This window comes from Heptranchias perlo, chromosome 6 (assembly GCF_035084215.1).
Source record: "Heptranchias perlo isolate sHepPer1 chromosome 6, sHepPer1.hap1, whole genome shotgun sequence".
NCBI lineage: Eukaryota > Metazoa > Chordata > Chondrichthyes > Hexanchiformes > Hexanchidae > Heptranchias > Heptranchias perlo.
In genome coordinates this window covers 683,326-703,279 of record NC_090330.1, presented here as the reverse complement: position 1 = coordinate 703,279, position 19,954 = coordinate 683,326, and the positions used below count along the sequence as shown (strand labels likewise).

The 19,954-nt window shown below is 53.5% G+C and overlaps 2 protein-coding genes across 2 annotated transcripts in view; one reads left to right on the top strand and one right to left on the bottom strand.

Annotated features, from left to right (window-relative positions):
- Positions 1-1,092, bottom strand: part of ankrd50l (ankyrin repeat domain 50-like) — a 41,907-nt gene extending 40,815 nt beyond the window's left edge. The window contains 1 exon segment of the mRNA XM_067985557.1: positions 786-1,092. The gene's annotated coding sequence lies outside the window, so the exon portion shown is untranslated.
- A 121-nt stretch (positions 1,093-1,213) lies between these two features.
- The window catches only part of selenoj (selenoprotein J), a 19,016-nt gene continuing 275 nt past the window's right edge, over positions 1,214-19,954 (top strand). Inside the window, exons 1-8 of the mRNA XM_067985530.1 lie at positions 1,214-1,347; positions 5,401-5,485; positions 7,555-7,734; positions 9,679-9,732; positions 10,503-10,693; positions 11,193-11,322; positions 11,883-12,050; positions 18,425-18,559. Of these exons, the coding sequence (XP_067841631.1) occupies positions 1,330-1,347; positions 5,401-5,485; positions 7,555-7,734; positions 9,679-9,732; positions 10,503-10,693; positions 11,193-11,322; positions 11,883-12,050; positions 18,425-18,559 (961 nt within the window). The 5' untranslated portion in view covers positions 1,214-1,329. The remainder of the gene's footprint in view (positions 1,348-5,400; positions 5,486-7,554; positions 7,735-9,678; positions 9,733-10,502; positions 10,694-11,192; positions 11,323-11,882; positions 12,051-18,424; positions 18,560-19,954) is intronic.

Here is a 19,954-nt window from a genome sequence, read left to right as displayed (position 1 = left end):
GGCCCCCATCCCCTGGGGGTCTCTCTATCTGGCCCCCCCACCCCTGGGGGTCTCTCTCTCTACAGCCCCCCACCCCTGGGGGTCTCTCTCTCTGCAGCCCCCCACCCCTGGGGGTCTCTCTCTCTACAGCCCCCCACCCCTGGGGGGGTCTCTCTCTACAGCCCCCCATCCCCTGGGGGTCTCTCTCTCTCTACAGCCCCCCACCCCTGGGGGTCTCTCTCTCTACAGCCCCCCATCCCCTGTGGGTCTCTCTCTCTACAGCCCCCCACCCCTGGGGGTCTCTCTCTCGACAGCCCCCCACCCCTGGGGGTCTCTCTCTCTACAGCCCCCCATCCCCTGGGGGTCTCTCTCTCTCTACAGCCCCCCACCCCTGGGGGTCTCTCTCTCGACAGCCCCCCAACCCCTGGGGGTCTCTCTCTCTACAGCCCCCCATCCCCTGGGGGTCTCTCTCTCTACAGCCCCCCACCCCTGGGGGTCTCTCTCTCTACAGCCCCCCACCCCTGGGGGTCTCTCTCTCTACAGCCCCCCAACCCCTGGGGGTCTCTCTCTCTACAGCCCCCCATCCCCTGGGGGTCTCTCTCTCTACAGCCCCCCACCCCTGGGGGTCTCTCTCTCTACAGCCCCCCACCCCTGGGGGTCTCTCTCTCTACAGCCCCCCAACCCCTGGGGGTCTCTCTCTCTACAGCCCCCCATCCCCTGGGGGTCTCTCTCTCTACAGCCCCCCACCCCTGGGGGTCTCTCTCTCTCTCCCCCCACCCCCGGGTTCCAGCAGCCGTGTTTCTTACCACCGCTTCTCTCTGTGAGCCCGGGCGGGTGTCGCTGCTGCCGGTCCGGCTCTCCCTCGGGTGGGCAGCGGCAGTACAGGCCGAGGCTGGGGGCTGCACTAGGCCGCGCTGCTGAATCCAGCCCCGGGGTCAGCGGCTCTCGGCAGCCTGGCGGCGGGGGCTCCTGCGAGGGGTGTGCGAGGGGACGGGGCCCGGCGATCTGACCGCAGCTCCCGGCCGCCGACACGCCGCCTCGGCCCGGCTCCGCAAAACCTTCCGCCGGCCGACCGACCGCGACAGGAAGCGGGGCTGCGGCCTGCGGGAGGCGGGCCCAGGGCGGAGCTGCGCTGCGGGGCCGTGTCCCCAGGGCGGAGCTGCGCTGCGTCCCCAGGGCGGAGCTGCGCTGCGGGGCCGTGTCCCCAGGGCGGAGCTAGAGAGAGCCAGAGGGGAAGAGGGCGGAATTTCGGGCCCAGGGTGCTGTATTTTCCACTTTGTGCGTCGGGCCTGCTCCGTCTGGGCTGTGAGTGGAGCAAGTGAGGGGGAAACGGAGGGAAAGAGGAGGTAAATGAGGGGGAAACAAGGGGTAAGTGAGGGGCAGAGGGAGAACGAAGGGAGGGGGAGGAAGACCATGTTAGGAGGCATAAAAAGTTCTGTGGGTGGGAGGAGAAAGTTGCAAACAGTGAGAGAGAGAGAGAGTAATCTCCGGATCAGTCCCGGTGCCTCACGCTAGTGAGTATAGAAATAGGAGGGTCGAGCAGATGAATGTGTGGCTGGAGAGATGGTGCAGGAGGGAGGGCTTCAGATTCCTGGGGCACTGGGACCTGTACAGGGCGGACGGGTGCACTTCAATGGAGCTGGGACCAATGTCCTCGCGGGGAGGTTTGCTGGTGCTGTTGTTGGGGGGGGGTGATGTTTAAACTAATTTGGCAGGGGAATCGGCACCAGGATGTCGCATTAGAAAGGAGAAAGAAGGGGCACAAAGGATTGGGAGAGACAGATAGCACTAGAGTAAGAAACAGTACAGTATTAAGTGGGGTCAGACCAAGGGAGAGTGCAAGAAGGTCTAAGACTGGTTTACAGTGCATGTGTGTACACGCACAAAGTGTAGTAAACAAGGTCGGTGAGCTGCAGGCACAAATAGCCACATGGGAATATGATGTCATGGCGATAATGGAGACCTGCCTCAAAAAAGGGCAGGATTGGGTACTAAATATTCCTGGATACAAAGTGTTCAGGAAAAATAGGGAAGGATAGAAAGGAGAAGGGGGTGGCAGTATTGATTAAGGAGAATATTACAGTACTGGAGAGAGAGGATGTCCTGGAGGGGTCAAGGACAGAATCTATTTGGTTAGAGTTAAGAAACAATAGAGGTGCCATTACACTACTGGGTGTATTCTATAGGCCACCAACTAGTGGGAAGGATATTGAGGAGCAAATTTGCAGGGAAATTACAGAGAGGTGCAAGAACCACAGAGTGGTGATAACTGGGGGACTTCAACTATCCTAATATAGACTGGGATAGTAATAATATAAGGGGCAAAGAGGGGGAGGAATTTTTGAAGTGTGTTCAGGAGAACTTTCTTGACCAGTACGTTTCCGGCCCAATGAGGAAGGAGGCATTGCTGGATCTGGTTCTGGGGAATGAGGTGGGCCAAGTGGAGCAAGTGTCAGTGGGGGAGCATTTAGGGAGCAGCGATCATAGTATCATAAGGTTTAGATTAGCTATGGAAAAGGACATGGACCTCTCTAAAGTAAAAATACTCAATTGGAGGAGGGCCAATTTCAGTGGGATGAGAACAGATCTGGCCCGGGTAAATTGGAATCAAAGATTGGCAGGCAAAACTGTAATTGAACAATGGGCGGCCTTTAAGGAGGAGATGTTTCGGATACAGTCTGGGTACATTCCCACGAGGGAGAAAGGTAGGACAACTAAAGCCAGAGCTCCCTGGATGACAAAAGAGATAGAGAGTAAGATGAAACAGAAAAAGGGGTGTCTGACAGATGTCAGGTTGATAACACAAGTGAGAACCAGGCTGAATGTAGAAAGTTCAGAGGGGAAGTGAAAAAGAAAATAAGAGGGGCAAAGAGAGAGTATGAGAATAGAAAGGTGGCCAACATAAAAGGAATCCAAAAGTCTTCTACAGGCATGTAAACAGTAAACGGGTAGTAAGAGGAGGGATGGGGCCGATTAGGGACCAAAAAGGAGATCCACTCATGGAGGCAGTGGGCATGGCTGAGGTACTAAATGAGTACTTTGCATCTGTCTTTACCAAGGAAGAAGATGCTGCCAGAGTCTCAGTAAAGGAAGATGTAGTTGAGATACTGGATGTGGTAAAAATTGATAAAGAGGAGATACTAGAAAGGCTAGCTGTACTTAAAGTAGATAAGTCACCCGGTCCGGATGGGATGCATCCTAGGTTGTTGAGGGAAGTAAGGGTGGAAATTGCGGAGGTACTGGCCATAATCTTCCAAACATCCTTAGATATGGGGGTGGTGCCAGAGGGCTGGAGAATTGCAAATGTTACACACTTGTTCAAAAAAGGGTGTAAGGATAAACCCAGCAACTACAGGCCAGTCAGTTTAACCTCGGTGGTGGGGAAACTTTTAGAAACGATAATCCAGGACAGAATTAACAGTCACTTGGACAATTGTGGATTGATTAGGGAAAGCCAGCACAGATTTGTTAAAGGCAAATCGTGTTTAACTAACTTGATAGAGTTTTTTGATGAGGTAACAGAGAGGGTCGATGAAGGCAATGCAGTTGATGTGTATATGGACTTTCAAAAGTCATTTGATAACATGCCGCATGGTAGGCTTATCATCAAGATTGCAGCCCATGGAATAAAAGGGCAGTAGGAGCATAGATTCAGAATTGGCTAAGTAACAGGAAGCAGAGAGTAGTGGTGAACTGTTGTTTTTCGGACTGGAGGGAGGTGTACAGTGGTGTTCCCCAGGGGTTGGTGCTGGGACCGCTGCTTTTCTTGATATATATTAATGACTTGGACTTGGGTGTACAGGACACAAATTCCAAATCTGCAGATGATACAAAACTTGGGAAGTGTAGTGAACAGTGAGGAGGATAGTGATAGACTTCAAGAGGACATAGACAGGCTGGTGGCATGGGCGGACACATAGCAGATGAAATTTAACACAGAAAAATGCAAAGTGATACATTTTGGTAGGAAGAATGAGGAGAGGCAATATAAACTAGAGGGCACAATTCTAAAAGGAGTACAGGAACAGAGGGATCTGGGGGTATATGTACACAAATCGTTGAAGGTGGCAGGGCAGGTTGAGAAAGTGGTTAAAAAAGCATACGGGATCCTGGGCTTTATAAATAGAGGCAGAGAGTACAAAAGCAAGGAAGTCATGTTGAACCTTTATAATTGTAAACAATTTTACAACACCAAGTTATAGTCCAGCAATTTTATTTTAAATTCACAAGCTTTCGGAGACTTCCTCCTTCCTCAGGTAAATGTTCAGGAGCTCCTTGAAGCCTACGCATTTATACATATAGAACAATACATGGTGTTTACAGACTGCCCCTGCAACTGCCCGTTGCCAAGGCAATCACCGTGTTCAGACAGAGAGGTGTCACCTGCAGAACCCCCGAATACACATTCAACAAAAAAACAAACAGGGAAAAAAAACAGAGAGAGGCAGAAACATCCGGAAGGCAGAGAGAGCCAGCAAATGACCCATTATATTAAAAACAGATAACATTTGTTCGCTGGTGGGGTAACGTGTAGCGTGACATGAACCCAAGATCCCGGTTGAGGCCGTCCTCATGGGTGCGGAACTTGGCTATCAATTTCTGCTCGACGATTTTGCGTTGTCGTGTGTCTCGAAGGCCGCCTTGGAGTACGCTTACCCGAAGGTCGGTGGATGAATGTCCATGACTGCTGAAGTGTTCCCCGACTGGGAGGGAACCCTCCTGTTTGGAGGGTTTTATAAAACACTGGTTCGGCCACAACTGGAGTATTGTGTCCAGTTCTGGGCACCACACTTTAGGAAAGATGTGAAGGCCTTAGAGAGGGTGCAGAAGAGATTTACTAGAATGATTCCAGGGATGAAGGACTTCAGTTATGTGGATAGACTGGAGAAGCTGGGATTGTTCTCCTTAGAGCAGAGAAGGTTGAGAGGAGATTTGATAGAGGTATTCAAAATCATGAAGGGTCCAGACAGAGTAGATAGAGAGAAACTGTTCCCATTGGTGGAAGGGTCAAGGACCAGAGGACATAGATTTAAGGTGATTGGCAAAAGAACCAAAGGTGACATGAGGAGAAACTTGTTTGCACAGCGAGTGGTTAGGATCTGGAATGCACTGCCCGAGGGGGTGGTGGAGGCAGATTCAGTCATGGCCTTCAAAAGGGAACTGGATAAGTACTTGAAAGGAAAAATGTGCCGGGCTACGGGGAAAGGGCGGGGGAGTGGGACTCAATGGATTGCTCTTGCATAGAGCCAGCACAGACTTGATGGACTGAATGGCCTCCTTCTGTGCTGTGACTTTTCTATGATTCTGAGACACAGAGAGAGGGAGAGACAGAGGGGGAGAGAGAGAGAACACACGGGTTGGTGGATCTGGGACTCGGTGCATATGATGGTTTTCTATGGCCTGTTCTTTCACTTTCTGCAGTGTCTGATTGTAAAGATGGGGGAGCTGACAGTGGGGCAGCGAGCGATGGGAGCTGTGATCGGATCCCTGGTTGCTGATGCGGCAGGTGAGATGGTTTGGGTTGGGTTTGGGGGTTAGGGTTGGGTTTGGTGGTTGGCTTTGGGGGTTAGGGTTGGCTTTGGTGGTTTGGGGAGTTCGGGTTGGGTTTGGGGAGTTAGGGTTGGCTTTGGGGAGTTAGGGTTGGCTTTGGGGGTTAGGGTTGGCTTTGGTGGTTGGCTTTGGTGGTTAGGGTTGGGTTTGGGGAGTTAGGGTTGGGTAGGTGGCTTGGGGAGTTAGGGTTGGGTTTGGGGAGTTAGGGTTGGGTTTGAGGAGTTAGGGTTGGGCTTTGGGGGTTAGGGTTCGGTTTGGGGTTTGGGGAGTTAGGGTTGGCTTTGGGGTTTGGGGGCTAGGGTTGGGTTTGGGGTTTGGGGGTTAGGATTGGGTTTGGGGAGTTAGGGTTGGGTTTGTGGTTTGGGGGTTAGGGTTGGGTTTGTGGTTTGGGGGTTAGGGTTGGGTTTGGGGAGTTAGGGTTGGGTTTGTGGTTTGGGGGTTAGGGTTGGGTTTGTGGTTTGGGGGTTAGGGTTGGGTTTGGGGTTTGGGGGTTAGGATTGGGTTTGGGGAGTTAGGGTTGGGTTTGGGGAGTTAGGGTTGGGTTTGGAGGTTAGGGTTGGGTTTGGGGAGTTAGGGTTGGGTTTGTGGTTTGGGGGTTAGGGTTGGGTTTGGGGTTTGGGGGTTAGGATTGGGTTTGGGGAGTTAGGGTTGGGTTTGGGGTTTGGGGAGTTAGGGTTGGGTTTGGGGAGTTAGGGATGGGTTTGGGGAGTTAGGGATGGGTTTGGGGGTTAGGGTTGGGTTTGGGGTTTGGGGGTTAGGATTGGGTTTGGGGTTTGGGGAGTTAGGGTTGGGTTTGGGGAGTTAGGGTTGGGTTTGGGGGTTAGGGTTGGGTTTGGGGTTTGGGGAGTTAGGGTTGGGTTTGGGGTTTGGGGAGTTAGGGTTGGGTTTGGGGTTTGGGGAGTTAGGGTTGGGTTTGGGGGTTAGGGTTGGGTTTGGGGTTTGGGGAGTTAGGGTTGGGTTTGGGGTTTGGGGAGTTAGGGTTGGGTTTGGGGAGTTAGGGTTGGGTTTGGGGGTTAGGGTTGGGTTTGGGGGTTAGGGTTGGGTTGGTGGTTGGGTTTGGGGGTTAGGGTTGGGTTGGTGGTTGGGATTTGGGTGTTGGTTTTTGGGGATCGGGGTTAGGTTTGTCCACACACCAGGCCCTGATCTGACACAGAGCTGAGGGTTGGGAGAGTGGGATATTTGAACAGGAACCCCCCTCCCCCGCTGTGTGCCGGGCCTCTCCCTGTGTCAGTCCCGTCCTCGCCAGCCTCCGGTGAACTCTCAAAATCATCTCAAACTCCAGTACAGGTGAGGGAGGTCATTTGGTCTATCGAGCTCCTTCGCTCCTTCCCTCCATCCAATCGCCTCCTATCAACGCTGAAGACTCCCAAGTTCTTCTGACCTTTCCTCATAACTCAGTCCCTCTGACATCAACCATCAGCCTCATAGGAACAGGAGCCATTAGTGGGGAGAAGAGCTTTCTGATTTGTTTCTCTATCAGGAAAGATTGAACAGGCTGGGGCTCTTTCTCTAGAAAAGAGAAGACTGAGGGGGGATCTGATCGAGGTCTTTAAGATTATGAAAGGGTTTGATAGGGTAGACGTGGAGAAGATGTTTCCACTTGTGGGGGAGACCAGAACTAGGGACCATAAATATAAGATAGTCACTAATAAATCCAATCGGGAATTCAGGAGAAACTTCTTTACCCAGAGAGTGGTGAGAATGTGGAACTCACTCCCACAAGGAGTAGTTGAGGCAAATAGTACAGATACATTTAAGGGGAAGCTGGATAAACACATGAGGGAGAAAGGAATGGAAGGATATGGTGATAGGGTGGGAGGAGGCTTGTGTGGAGCATAAACACCGGCATGGACCAGTTGGGCCGAATGGCCTGTTTCTGTGCTGTAAATTCTATGTAATTCTCTCTCTCTCTCTCAATCTTCTCTCCTTCCCTGTGAACCTGGGTTTCTCAATAATGAAAATGTGAAATGTCTGTCACAGAATAACATACAAGTTACCGTCTGTCCATCTGTCTCTCTCCACCAGGCCAGCCACTCCACTGGATCTACGACATAAAGCATTTAGACCAGATCCTAAAGGGTCGCAAGGGCATCCCTGAGTTTGTGGATCCCAGTCAGTGTCCGTACTATCACCAGCCCACAGGAGCTCAGAGCAGCTACGGGGACCAGACTCTGGCCTTGCTGAAGGCCCTGGTGGAAGGGAAAGGTGAGTGCAACATTCCAGAAGGTTGAGCTGTGGACTGAGGAAGGTGCATCTGGAGCCCATTCGTCGATCCGTGGCATGAGGATATGAGATTCTCAGAACGGGAAATATTCATCACGCCCAACAAACCCTTCCCTTTTTCATAGACCAGCCCCACCTACCCACCTTCTCCCCGTATCCCTCAATCCCACCTTCTCCCCGTATCCCTCAATCCCACCTTCTCCCCGTATCCCTCAATCCCAACTTCTCCCCGTATCCCTCAATCCCACCTTCTCCCCGTATCCCTCAATCCCACCTTCTCCCCATATCCCTCAATCCCACCTTCTCCCCGTATCCCTCAATCCTGCTGGCAAGTGTGTGATTGCCCCCCCACCCCGTTCAAATATCCTGTACACACTCATAGGGCTCAATTTTGAAATGGTGGTGGGTTGGCAGCGGCGAGAGGGGAGGGTTGTGGGGCATGGGGGTGGGTGTGGGGGGGTGGGTGTTGGGGGGTGGGTGGTGGGGTGGGAGGTTGGGGGGGGTGGTGGGTGGAGTGGGGGGGTGGGTGTTGGGGGGGGTGGGGTGCGAGTGGGGGGGTGGGTGTGGGGGGTGGGGTGGGTGTGGGGTGGGTGTGGGGGGGTGGGGTGGGTGTGGGGGGGTGGGTGTGGGGTGGGTGTGTGGGGGTGGGGTGGGTGTGTGGGGGGTGGGGAGGGGAGTGGTGGGTGTGGGGTGGGTGTGTGGAGGGTGGGAGTGGGTGGGGAGGGTGGGTGGGGGTGGTGGGTGGAGTGGGGGGGGGGGGTGGGGAGAGTCGGAGGGGGGGGGGTGGGGAGGGTGGGAGGGGGTGGTGGGTGGAGTGGGGGGGAGAGTGGGGGGGGTGGGGAGAGTGGGAGGGGGGGGGGGGGTGGGGAGGGTGGGAGGGGGTGGTGGGCATCGCAAACCCGAATAAACAAAATTTACCGTTTCCGATACGATCGCATCATAATTGATGGTGATTAACGTCCTCTCCGGGTTTCACACCCGGCAGCCCCTGATTGACAGGCTGGCTGCTGACAGGAGCTGGAACACGAGGGGTGGGGGGAGAGGGGAAGATCGGGGGGGTGAAGAGGGGGAGATCGGGGGGGGTGAAGAGGGGGAGATCGGGGGGGGTGAAGAGGGGGAGATCGGGGGGGCGAAGAGGGGGAGATCGGGGTGGGGTGAAGAGGGGGAGATCGGGGGGGCGAAGAGGGGGAGATCGGGGGGGCGAAGAGGGGGAGATTGGGGGGGCGAAGAGGGGGAGATCGGGGTGGGGTGAAGAGGGGGAGATCGGGGGGGGTGAAGAGGGGGAGATCGGGGGGGTGAAGAGCGGGAGATCGGGGGGGTGAAGAGGGGGAGATCGGGGGGGTGAAGAGGGGGAGATCGGGGGGTGAAGAGGGGGAGATCGGGGGGGTGAAGAGGGGGAGATCGGGGGGGTGAAGAGGGGGAGATCGGGGGGGTGAAGAGGGGGAGATCGGGGGGGTGAAGAGCGGGAGATCGGGGGGGTGAAGAGCGGGAGATCGGGGGGGTGAAGAGGGGGAGATCGGGGGGGTGAAGAGCGGGAGATCGGGGGGGTGAAGAGGGGGAGATCGGGGTGGTGAAGAGGGGGAGATCGGGGTGGTGAAGAGGGGGAGATCGGGGGGGTGAAGAGGGGGAGATCGGGGTGGTGAAGAGGGGGAGATCGGGGTGGTGAAGAGGGGGAGATCGGGGTGGTGAAGAGGGGGAGATCGGGGGGGTGAAGAGGGGGAGATCGGGGGGGTGAAGAGGGGGAGATCGGGGGGGTGAAGAGGGGGAGATCGGGGGGGTGAAGAGGGGGAGATCGGGGGGGTGAAGAGGGGGCGATGGGAGAGGGAGACATCAGACATTGGAGCAGGGTGGAAAGGGTCGGTTGATTTTGTGTTTTAATTTTGTGCAGTGGTTTTTTATTTAATTTATTTTGTTTCTTTTTCCCTGATCCGGCCCTGGTTTCACCGGGTGTGAATCAGAAGCCGTGGGAAAGCCGCCCGGGTAAGTTAAAAATCGTTCTAACTGCCTAACATGTCACGAGTAAAGTGCGTTAAATACCTCAATGAGGTAAATTTGGCTCTTTAACTGTCATCCCGCTGGCTTTAATTGTCGCGATTTCCCCGATTTTCGGAGCCCGTCCCCAACGCACCTGCAATTTCCCGGAAAAATCGAGCCCATTGTCTTTGTTCACACTTAAAAGAGTGGCCACTTGGGGAGGACACAGGCAGGCTATCAGTGAACCCTGAACCCTGAACCCTGAACCCTGAACCCCAGGGGGAGAGAGCACTCTCAGGAGAGGAGGGGGAAATGGGGCACTGTACCCCAGAGAGAGACTGGAGAGGAGGGGGAAATGGGGGTCTATACCCCAGAGAGAGACTTGAGAGGAGGGGGAAATGGGGGTCTGTACCCCAGAGAGAGACTTGAGAGGAGGGGGAAATGGGGGTCTATACCCCAGAGAGAGACTGGAGAGGAGGGGGAAATGGGGGTCTATACCCCAGAGAGAGACTTGAGAGGAGGGGGAAATGGGGGTCTGTACCCCAGAGAGAGACTTGAGAGGAGGGGGAAATGGGGGTCTATACCCCAGAGAGAGACTTGAGAGGAGGGGGAAATGGGGGTCTGTACCCCAGAGAGAGACTTGAGAGGAGGGGGAAATGGGGGTCTATACCCCAGAGAGAGACTTGAGAGGAGGGGGAAATGGGGGTCTGTACCCCAGAGAGAGACTGAGAGGAGGAGAATAATTTGGAGAAAATGTGTGTCCTTTCCTTGTGCAGGATTCGATGTCGAATTGTACAGACAACAATTATACAAAACCTTCGGGCCCAACACTGACTACGATCTCAAGGCGAAACCCAAAGGGAAGGACAGTGTGTCTACAGGAGGGTACAGACATGCTTCCATTAAAGCCTTCCTGACTGCGTATGAAGCAACGAAGGAAAGAACGGGCCTCTCGCCCGATCCACAGGTAACACAGCCTGCAGTAAAGGCACCTTCCTGGCTAGTCCAGTCTGAGCCAATCCAGGCCAATCTAATCCAGTCTGGGCCAATCCAGGCCAATCTAATCCAGTCTGGGCCAATCCAGGCCAGTTATTACTCAGACCGTTCAGCGAAATACATCGGAATTAATCCAGGCAAAATATTACCATAAACCAGGGGTTCCCCAGATATAGGGGGCCTCACAGTGAGACCTGTCCCTGTGTATAACGGAGTTCGAGCCCCTCGATCAGGGACTGTGGGGGTCTCGGTGAGACCTGTCCCTGTGTATAATGGAGTTCGAGCCCCTCGATCAGGGACTGTGGGGGTCTCGGTGAGACCTGTCCCTGTGTATAATGGAGTTAGAGCTATGGGGGTCTCACAGCCGAGTGGGCTGGGGATGTGTGGGGACCCGGCCCCGTTTCCTGCCTGTGCCAGTGCGGTGTTTTGACGCAGGATGCTGTGAATTGCGGGTTGTTCTCCGTTGGCAGATGGACGGTGTGGTGAAAGTGGCCCCTTTGGTCGCCCTGTACGCTGGAGACCCCAAACTCCCACAACTCGTGGAGCAAACAGTTCGAGTCACGCAGGACGATAACCTGGCTGTGGAATGCAGTATCGCAGGTAGGTGTCGGGGCGTGGGGTGTCAGGGGGATGTGTGGGGCGGGGTGTCGGGGGCGGGGTGTCGGGGGGATGTGCGGGGTGTGGGGCGGGGTGTCGGGGGCGGGGTGTGGGGTGGGGTGTCGGGGGCGGGGTGTCGGGGGCGGGGTGTCGGGGGCGGGGTGTCGGGGGCGGGGTGTGGGGCGGGGTGTCGGGGGCGGGGTGTGGGGCGGGGTGTCGGGGGCGGGGTGTGGGGCGGGGTGTCGGGGGCGGGGTGTGGGGCGGGGTGTGGGGCGGGGTGTCGGGGGCGGGGTGTGGGGCACGGGGTTTCGGGGGCGGGGTGTGGGGCGAGTTGTTTCCTCAGTCCCAGCGCTCACTGTCCCTCCAATCCCCAGTTACAGCAGATGTGGTGAGAAGGTGGGTCGGTGGGGTTAATCTAACAGAAAGTGACCAGGCCGGTTTGCCCCAAAGGCCCTTTTGATCGATGATTCGATAATTCTTTCTCTTATGCCTCAGCCCGGCGGCCTGGGACTCTCTTGTCCCAGTTTCACCCCCACTCTGACCCCCTCTATGACCCCCCTCAGCTGCTACCATTCTGGAGAGGTTGGTGTTGCTTCCACCGGAGGACGGATTCCTGGAGAAGATGAGGGACCAGCCGGAGCTCAGGGTCATCTCCAGGCAGCTGCCTGAGGTGCTGAAACTGCGTGACACGGCTCACCGGGAGGTGGTACAAAAGTTCGGCAGCTCGTGTGGTAAGTAACTATGGATTGGGGGGAAGGGGAGTGGAGTGAGGGGAGGGGGAGGTGGGGGACGGAAGAGGGGAGGGGAGTGGGGGGGAGGGTATTAGATTCGCCCAACAGGAGAGACTGAGTACTCGACACCAGTACTGAACCGTTTCATCATATTAAAGTCACCCCGAGATCAGTGCGTCTGAACCCCGGGACGAGTGGGTCTGGTCACCCTATTATAGAAAGGATATTATTAAACTAGAAAGAGTGCAGAAAAGATTTACTAGGATGCTACCGGGGACTTGATGGTTTGACTTACAGGGAGAGGTTGGATAGACTGAGACTTTTTTCCCTGGAGAGTCGGAGGTTAAGGGGTGATCTTATCGAAGTCTATAAAATAATGAGGGGCATAGATAAGGTCGATAGTCAAAATCTTTTCCCAAAGGTAGGGGAGTCTATAACGAGGGGACATAGATTTAAGGTGAGAGGGGAGAGATACAAAAAGGTCCAGAGGGGCAATTTTTTCACTCAAAGGGTGGTGAGTGTCTGGAACGAGCTGCCAGAGGCAGTAGTAGAGGCGGGTACAATTTTGTCTTTTAAAAAGCATTTGGACAGTTACATGGGTAAGATGGGTATAGAGGGATATGGGCCAAGTGCAGGCAATTGGGACTAGCTTAGTGGTATAAACTGGGCGACATGGACATGTTGGGCCGAAGGGCCTGTTTCCATGTTGTAAAAATCTATGATTCTATGACACTATGAACCCCGGGACGAGTGGGTCTGAACCCCGGGACAGGTGGGTCTGAACCCCGGGACAGGTGGGTCTGAACCCCGGGACAGGTGGGTCTGAACCCCGGGACAGGTGGGTCTGAACCCCGGGACAGGTGGGTCTGAACCCCGGGACAGGTGGGTCTGAACCCCGGGACAGGTGGGTCTGAACCCCGGGACAGGTGGGTCTGAACCCCGGGACGGGTGGGTCTGAACCCCGGGACGGGTGGGTCTGAACCCCGGGACAGGTGCGCCCGTACCCTGAGAGCGGAGAGAAATCTAGAATGCTAAAGAGAAAAGACAAGGAAGCAGTGCAGGAAAGTGAATGGGGTAAGGATAATCAGATCGTGTCAGGAGGGACAGAGCGTACAAACAAAAGAGTACACTAACAAATAGGGTCCGGGTAAGAAAAAATGGTAATAAGACAAATTGGGCCATAGTACAAAAAAATGTTAAGATGTCTAAAAATGTTAAAAAGACAAATCTAAAGGCACTGTATCTGAATGCACGAAGCATTCGTTATAAGGTAGATGAATTAACAGCGCAAATAGATGTAAACGGATACGATATAATTGCAATTACAGAGACATGGCTGCAGGGTGACCAAGGCTAGGAGCTGAATATCCAAGGGTATTCGATATTTAGGAAGGACAGGCAAAAAGGAAAAGGAGGTGGGGTGGCATTGTTAGTAAAGGATGAAATCAGAGCAATAGTGAGAAAGGATATTGGCTCAGAAAATCAAGATGTAGAATCAGTCTGGGTGGAGTTAAGAAAAACCAAGGGGCAGAAAACACTGGTGGGAGTTGTCTATAGGCCTCCAAACAGTAGTGGTAATGTAGGGGATGGAATCAAACAGGAAATTAGAGATGCATATAACAAGGGTACTACAGTAATCATGGGTGACTTTAATCTACATATAGACTGGCCAAACTAAATTAGCAATAATACTGTGGAGGATCAATTCCTGAAGTGTATACGAGACCAGTACGTTGAGGAGCCAACCAGGGAACAGGCTATCCTAGATTGTGCAATGAGAAGGGATTAATTAATAATCATGTTGTGCGGGGTCCTTTAGGGAAGAGTGACCATAACATGATAGAATTCTTCATTAAGATGGAAAGTGAAGTAGTCCAATCCGAAACTAGGGTCCTAAATTTAAACAAAGGAAACTACGAAGGTATGAGGAGAGAGTTGGCTATGATAGATTGGGAAGCTTCATTAAAAGGCATGATGGTGGATAGGCAATAGCTAACATTTAAGGAACAAATGCATGAATTGCAACAATTATACATTCCTTTCTGGTGCAAAAAAACACAAAGGAAAAGCGGCCCAACCATGGGCTAACAAAAGAAATTAGGGATAGTATTAGATCCAAAGAGGAGTCATATAAAATTGGCAGAAAAAGTAGCAAGCCTGAGGATTAGGAGCAGTTTAGAATTCAGCAAAAAAGAACCAAGAGATTGATTAAGAGGGGGAAAAATAGAGTATGAGAGTAAACTAGCAGGGAACATAAAAGTGGACTAAAGAATCACTGGATTGGGGGTAATATTCTGGCATGGGTGGAGGATTGGTTATCTAACAGGAAGCAGAGAGTTGGGATAAATGGTTCATTCTCGGACTGGCAACCAGTAGCCAGTGGTGTTCCGCAGGGGTCGGTGCTGGGTCCCCAACTCTTTACAATCTATATTAACGATTTTAAGGAGGGGACCGAGTGTAACATATCAAAGTTTGCAGATGATAAAAAGATGGGAGGGAAAGTAGAGAGTGAGGAGGACATAAAAAACCTACAAGAGGATATAGACAGGCTGGGTGAGTGGGCGGAGATTTGGCAGATGCAATACAATATTGGAAGATGTGAGGTTATGCACTTTGGCAGGAAAAATCAGAGAGCAAGTTATTATCTTAATGGCGAGAAACTGGAAAGTACTGCAGTACAAAGGATCTGGGGGTCCTAGTGCAAGAAAATCAAAAGGTTAGTATGCAGGTGCAGCAGGTGATCAAGGAAGGCCAACGAATGTTGGCTTTTATTGCTCGGGGGATAGAATATAAAAAACAGGGAGGTATTGCTGCAGTTATATAAGGTATTGGTGAGACCGCACCTGGAATACTGCATACAGTTTTGGTGTCCATACTTAAGAAAAGACATACTTGCTCTCGAGGCAGTACAAAGAAGGTTCACCTCGGTTAATCCCGGGGATGAGGGGGTGGTCATATGAGGAGAGGTTGAGTAGATTGGGACTCTACTCATTGGAGTTCAGAAGAATGAGAGGCGATCTTATTGAAACATATAAGATTGTGAAGGGGCTTGATCGGGTGGATGCGGTAAGGATGTTCCCAAGGATGGGTGAAACTAGAACTAGGGGGCATAATCTTAGAATAAGGGGCTGCTCTTTCAAAAACTGAGATGAGGAGAAACTTCTTCACTCAGAGGGTAGTAGGTCTGTGGAATTTGCTGCCCCAGGAAGCTGTGGAAGCTACATCATTGAATAAATTTAAAACAGAAATAGACAGTTTCCTAGAAGTAAAGGGAATTAGGGGTTACGGGAGTGGGCAGGAAATTGGACATGAATTTAGATTTGAGGTTAGGATCAGATCAGCCATAATCTTATTGAATGGCGGAGCAGGCTCGAGGGGCCGATTGGCCTGCTCCTGCTCCTATTTCTTATGTTCTTATGACTGTAAAAGCTTCTACAAGTGTGTAAAAAAGAAAAAGATTAGTGAAGACAAATGTAGGTCCCTTACAGTCAGAAACGGGAGAATTTATAATGGGGAACAGGGAAATGGCAGAGCAATTAAACAAATACTTTGGTTCTGTCTCCACGGAAGAGGACACAAATAACTTCCCAGAAATGCTAGGGAACCAAGGGTCAAGTGAGAAGGAGGAATTAAAGGAAATTAGTATTAGTAAAAAAAAAAGTGCTGGAGAAATTAATGGGACTGAAAGCTGATAAATCCCCAGGGCCTGATAATCTGCATCTCAGAGTACTAAAAGAGGTAGCCATGGAAATAGTGGATACATTAGTTGTCATCTTCCAAAATTCTATAGATTATGGAACAATTCCTGCAGATTGGAGGTTGGCAAACGTAACCCCACTATTTAGAAAAGGAGGGAGAGAGGAAACCAGAGAAACATACAAAATAGGAGCAGGAGTAGGCCATTCGGCCCTTCGATCCTGCTCCGCCATTCAATATGATCATGGCTGATCCTCTATCTCAATACCATATTCCCGCTCTCTCCCCATACCCCTTGATGCCTTTTGTGTCTAGAAATCTATCCAGCTCCATCTTAAATATATTCAATGACTTGGCCTCCACTGCCTTCTGTGGTAGAGAATTCCACAGGTTCACCACCCTCTGAGTGAAGAAATTTCTCCTCATCTCAGTTCTAAATGTCCTACCCCGTATCCTGAGACTGTGACCCCTCGTTCTGGACCCCCAGCCAGGGGAAACATCCTCCCTGCATCCAGTCTGTCTCGCCTGTCAGAATTTTATATGTTTCAATGAGAAAAGACATACTTGCTCTCGGGGCAGTACAAAGAAGGTTCACTCGGTTAATCCCGGGAATGAGGGGGCGGACATATGAGAGAGGTTGAGTAGATTGGGACTCTACTCATTGGAGTTCAGAAGAATGAGAGGCGATCTTATTGAACATATAAGATTGTGAAGGGACTTGATCAGGTGGATGCGGTAAGGATGTCCCAAGGATGGGTGAAACTAGAACTAGGGGGCATAATCTAATTCTTCTAAGCTCGAGTGAATACAGGCCGAGTCGACCCAATCTCTCCTCATACGACAGTCCTGCCATCCCAGGAATCAGTCTGGTGAACCTTCGCTGCACTCCCTCTATGGCAAGTATATCCTTTCTTAGGTAAGGAGACCAAAACTGCACACAATACTCCAGGTGTGGTCTCACCAAGGCCCTGTATAACTGCAGTAAGACATCCTTGCTCCTGTACTCAAATCCTCTTGCAATGAAGGCCATCATGACATTTGCCTTCCTAACTGCTTGCTGCACCTGCATGTTTGCTTTCAGTGACTGGTGTACAAGGACACCCAGGTCCCTTTGTACATCAACATTCCCCAATCTATCACCATTTAAATAATACTCTGCCTTTCTGTTTTTCCTTCCAAAGTGGATAACTTCACATTTATCCACATTATACTGCATCTGCCATGTATTTGCCACTCACTCAACTTGTCTAAATCGCCTTGAAGTCTCTTTGCATCCTCCTCACAACTCATGATCCCACCTAGTTTTGTGTCGTCAGCAAACTTGGAAATATTACATTTGTTCCCTCATCCAAATCATTGATATATATTGTGACTAGCTGGGGCCCAAGCACTGATCCCTGCGGTACCCCACTAGTCACCACCTGCCACCCCCGAAATAAAACCATTTATTCCTACTCTCTGTTTCCTGTCTGTTAACCAATTTTCAATCCATGCCAGTATATTACCCCCAATCCCATGTGCTTTAATTTTGCACACTCACCTCTCATGTGGGACTTTATCAAAGGCCTTCTGAAAATCCAAATAAACCACATCCACTGGTTCTCCCTTATCTATTCTACCAGGTACAATCCTCAAAAAACTCCAGTAGGTTTATCAAACATGATTTCCCTTCATAAATCCATGTTGACTTTGTCTAATCCCGTCTGATATTTTCTAAGTGTCCTGTTATCACATCCTTTATAATAGACTCCAGCATTTTCCCTACTACTGATGTTAGGCTAACCGCTCTGTAGTTCTCTGTTTTCTCTCTCCCTCCTTTTTTTAAATAGTGGGGTTACATTCGAAAATAGGGTACGACTCGGCCTGTAAAAAGGTAAAAAATTAAAAACAGTGGATGTCCAAGGGACTTAGGGGTTCAGGTACATAGATCATTGAAGTGTCATGAACAGGTGCAGAAAATAATCAATAAGGCTAATGGAATGCTGGCCTTTATATCTAGAGGACTGGAGTACAAGGGGGCAGAAGTTATGCTGCAGCTATACAAAACCCTGGTTAGACCGCACCTGGAGTACTGTGAGCAGTCTGGGCACCGCACCTTCAGAAGGACATATTGGCCTGGGAGGGAGTGCAGCGTAGGTTTACTAGAATGATACCCGGACTTCAAGGGTTAAGTTACGAGGAGAGATTACACAAATTGGGGTTGTATTCTCTAGAGTTTCAAAGGTTCGGGGGTGATCTGATCGAAGTTTATAAGATATTAAGGGGAACAGATAGGGTGGATAGAGAGAAACTATTTCCGCTGGTTGGGGATTCTAGGAGTAGGGGGCACAGTCTAAAAATTAGAGCCAGACCTTTCAGGAGTGAGATTAGAAAACATTTCTACACACAAAGGGTGGTAGAAGTTTGGAACTCTCTTCCGCAAACGGCAATTGATACTAGCTCAATTGCTAAATTTAAATCTGAGATAGATAGCTTTTTGGCAACTAAAGGTATTAAGGGATATGGGCCAAAGGCAGGTATATGGAGTTAGATCACAGATCAGGCATGATCTTATCAAATAGCGGAGCAGGCACGAGGGGCTGAATGGCCTACTCCTGTTCCTATTTTCTATGTTTCTATGCGATCAGTACGTCCATACCCCGAGATCTCCTGGACTAATTCCCACGTTGACCCCACAGCTATCCCGGGGAATTTGCTGAATTCCCTGCACTGTCTGGTGATTTCCCCCCTGACTGATTTCAGCACCACCGTCAGACAGACCATGGTGGCCGGAGGGTGTAACTGCAGCCGGCTCTGCTTCGTGGGTGAGTGTGGCACGAGACGGGGGGGAGTGGGGCACGAGACGGGGGGGAGTGGGGGCACGAGACGGGGGGGAGTGTGGCACGAGACGGGGGGGAGTGTGGCACGAGACGGGGGGAGTGGGGGTACTGGATTGGGGGGGGGAGTGGGGTATGGGACGAGGGGAGGGGAACGGGGCAAGGGATGGGGAGGGGAGGGGAGGAGCCTGGGTGTGAGCGATTGTAGGGGTGGAGTACATTAGTGTCCAGGAGTGGGGTACAGTAGTGGTCAGCGAGTAGGGTACGGTAGTGAGTGGGGAGCGGCGGTGGTCGGGGAGCGGGGAGCGGCGGTGGTCGGGGAGCGGCGGTGGTCGGGGTGCGGGGTGCGGCGGTGTCGGGGTGCGGCGGTGGTCGGGGTGCGGCGGTGGTCGGGGTGCGGCGGTGGTCGGGGAGCGGGGGAGCGGCGGTGGTCGGGGAGCGGCGGTGGTCGGGGAGCGGGGTGCGGCGGTGGTCGGGGTACGGGATGCGGCGGTGGTCGGGGAGCGGGGAGCGGCGGTGGTCGGGGAGCGGCGGTGGTCGGGGTGCGGCGGTGGTCGGGGTACGGGGTGCGGCGGTGGTCGGGGAGCGGGGAGCGGCGGTGGTCGGGGAGCGGCGGTGGTCGGGGGTGCGGCGGTGCGGCGGTGGTCGGGGGGCGGAGCGGCGGGTGGTCGGGGTGCGGCGGTGGTCGGGGAGCGGGGAGCGGCGGTGGTCGGGGTGCGGCGGTGGTCGGGGTACGGGGTGCGGCGGTGGTCGGGGAGCGGCGGTGGTCGGGGAGCGGCGGTGGTCGGGTACGGGGTGCGGCGGTGGTCGGGGAGCGGCGGTGGTCGGGGAGCGGTGGGGTCGGGGTACGGGGTGCGGCGGTGGTCGGGGTACGGGGTGCGGCGGTGGTCGGGGAGCGGCGGTGGTCGGGGGAGCGGCGGTGGGTCGGGGTGCGGCGGTGGTCGGGGAGCGGGGAGCGGCGGTGGTCGGGGTGCGGCGGTGGGTCGGGGTAGCGGGGTGCGGCGGTGGGGTCGGGGAGCGGCGGTGGTCGGGGAGCGGCGGTGGTCGGGGTACGGGGTGCGGCGGTGGTCGGGGTACGGGGTGCGGCGGTGGTCGGGAGCGGCGGTGGTCGGGGGAGCGGGGAGCGGCGGTGGTCGGGGTACGGGGTGCGGCGGTGGTCGGGGAGCGGCGGTGGTCGGGGTACGGGGTGCGGCGGTGGTCGGGGGAGCGGCGGTGGTCGGGGTACGGGGAGCGGCGATGGTCGGGGTGCGGCGGTGGTCGGGGGTACGGGGTGCGGCGGTGGTCGGGGAGCGGCGGTGGTCGGGGTACGGGGAGCGGCGGTGGTCGGGGAGCGGCGGTGGTCGGGGTACGGGGTGCGGCGGTGGTCGGGGAGCGGCGGTGGTCAGGGAGCGA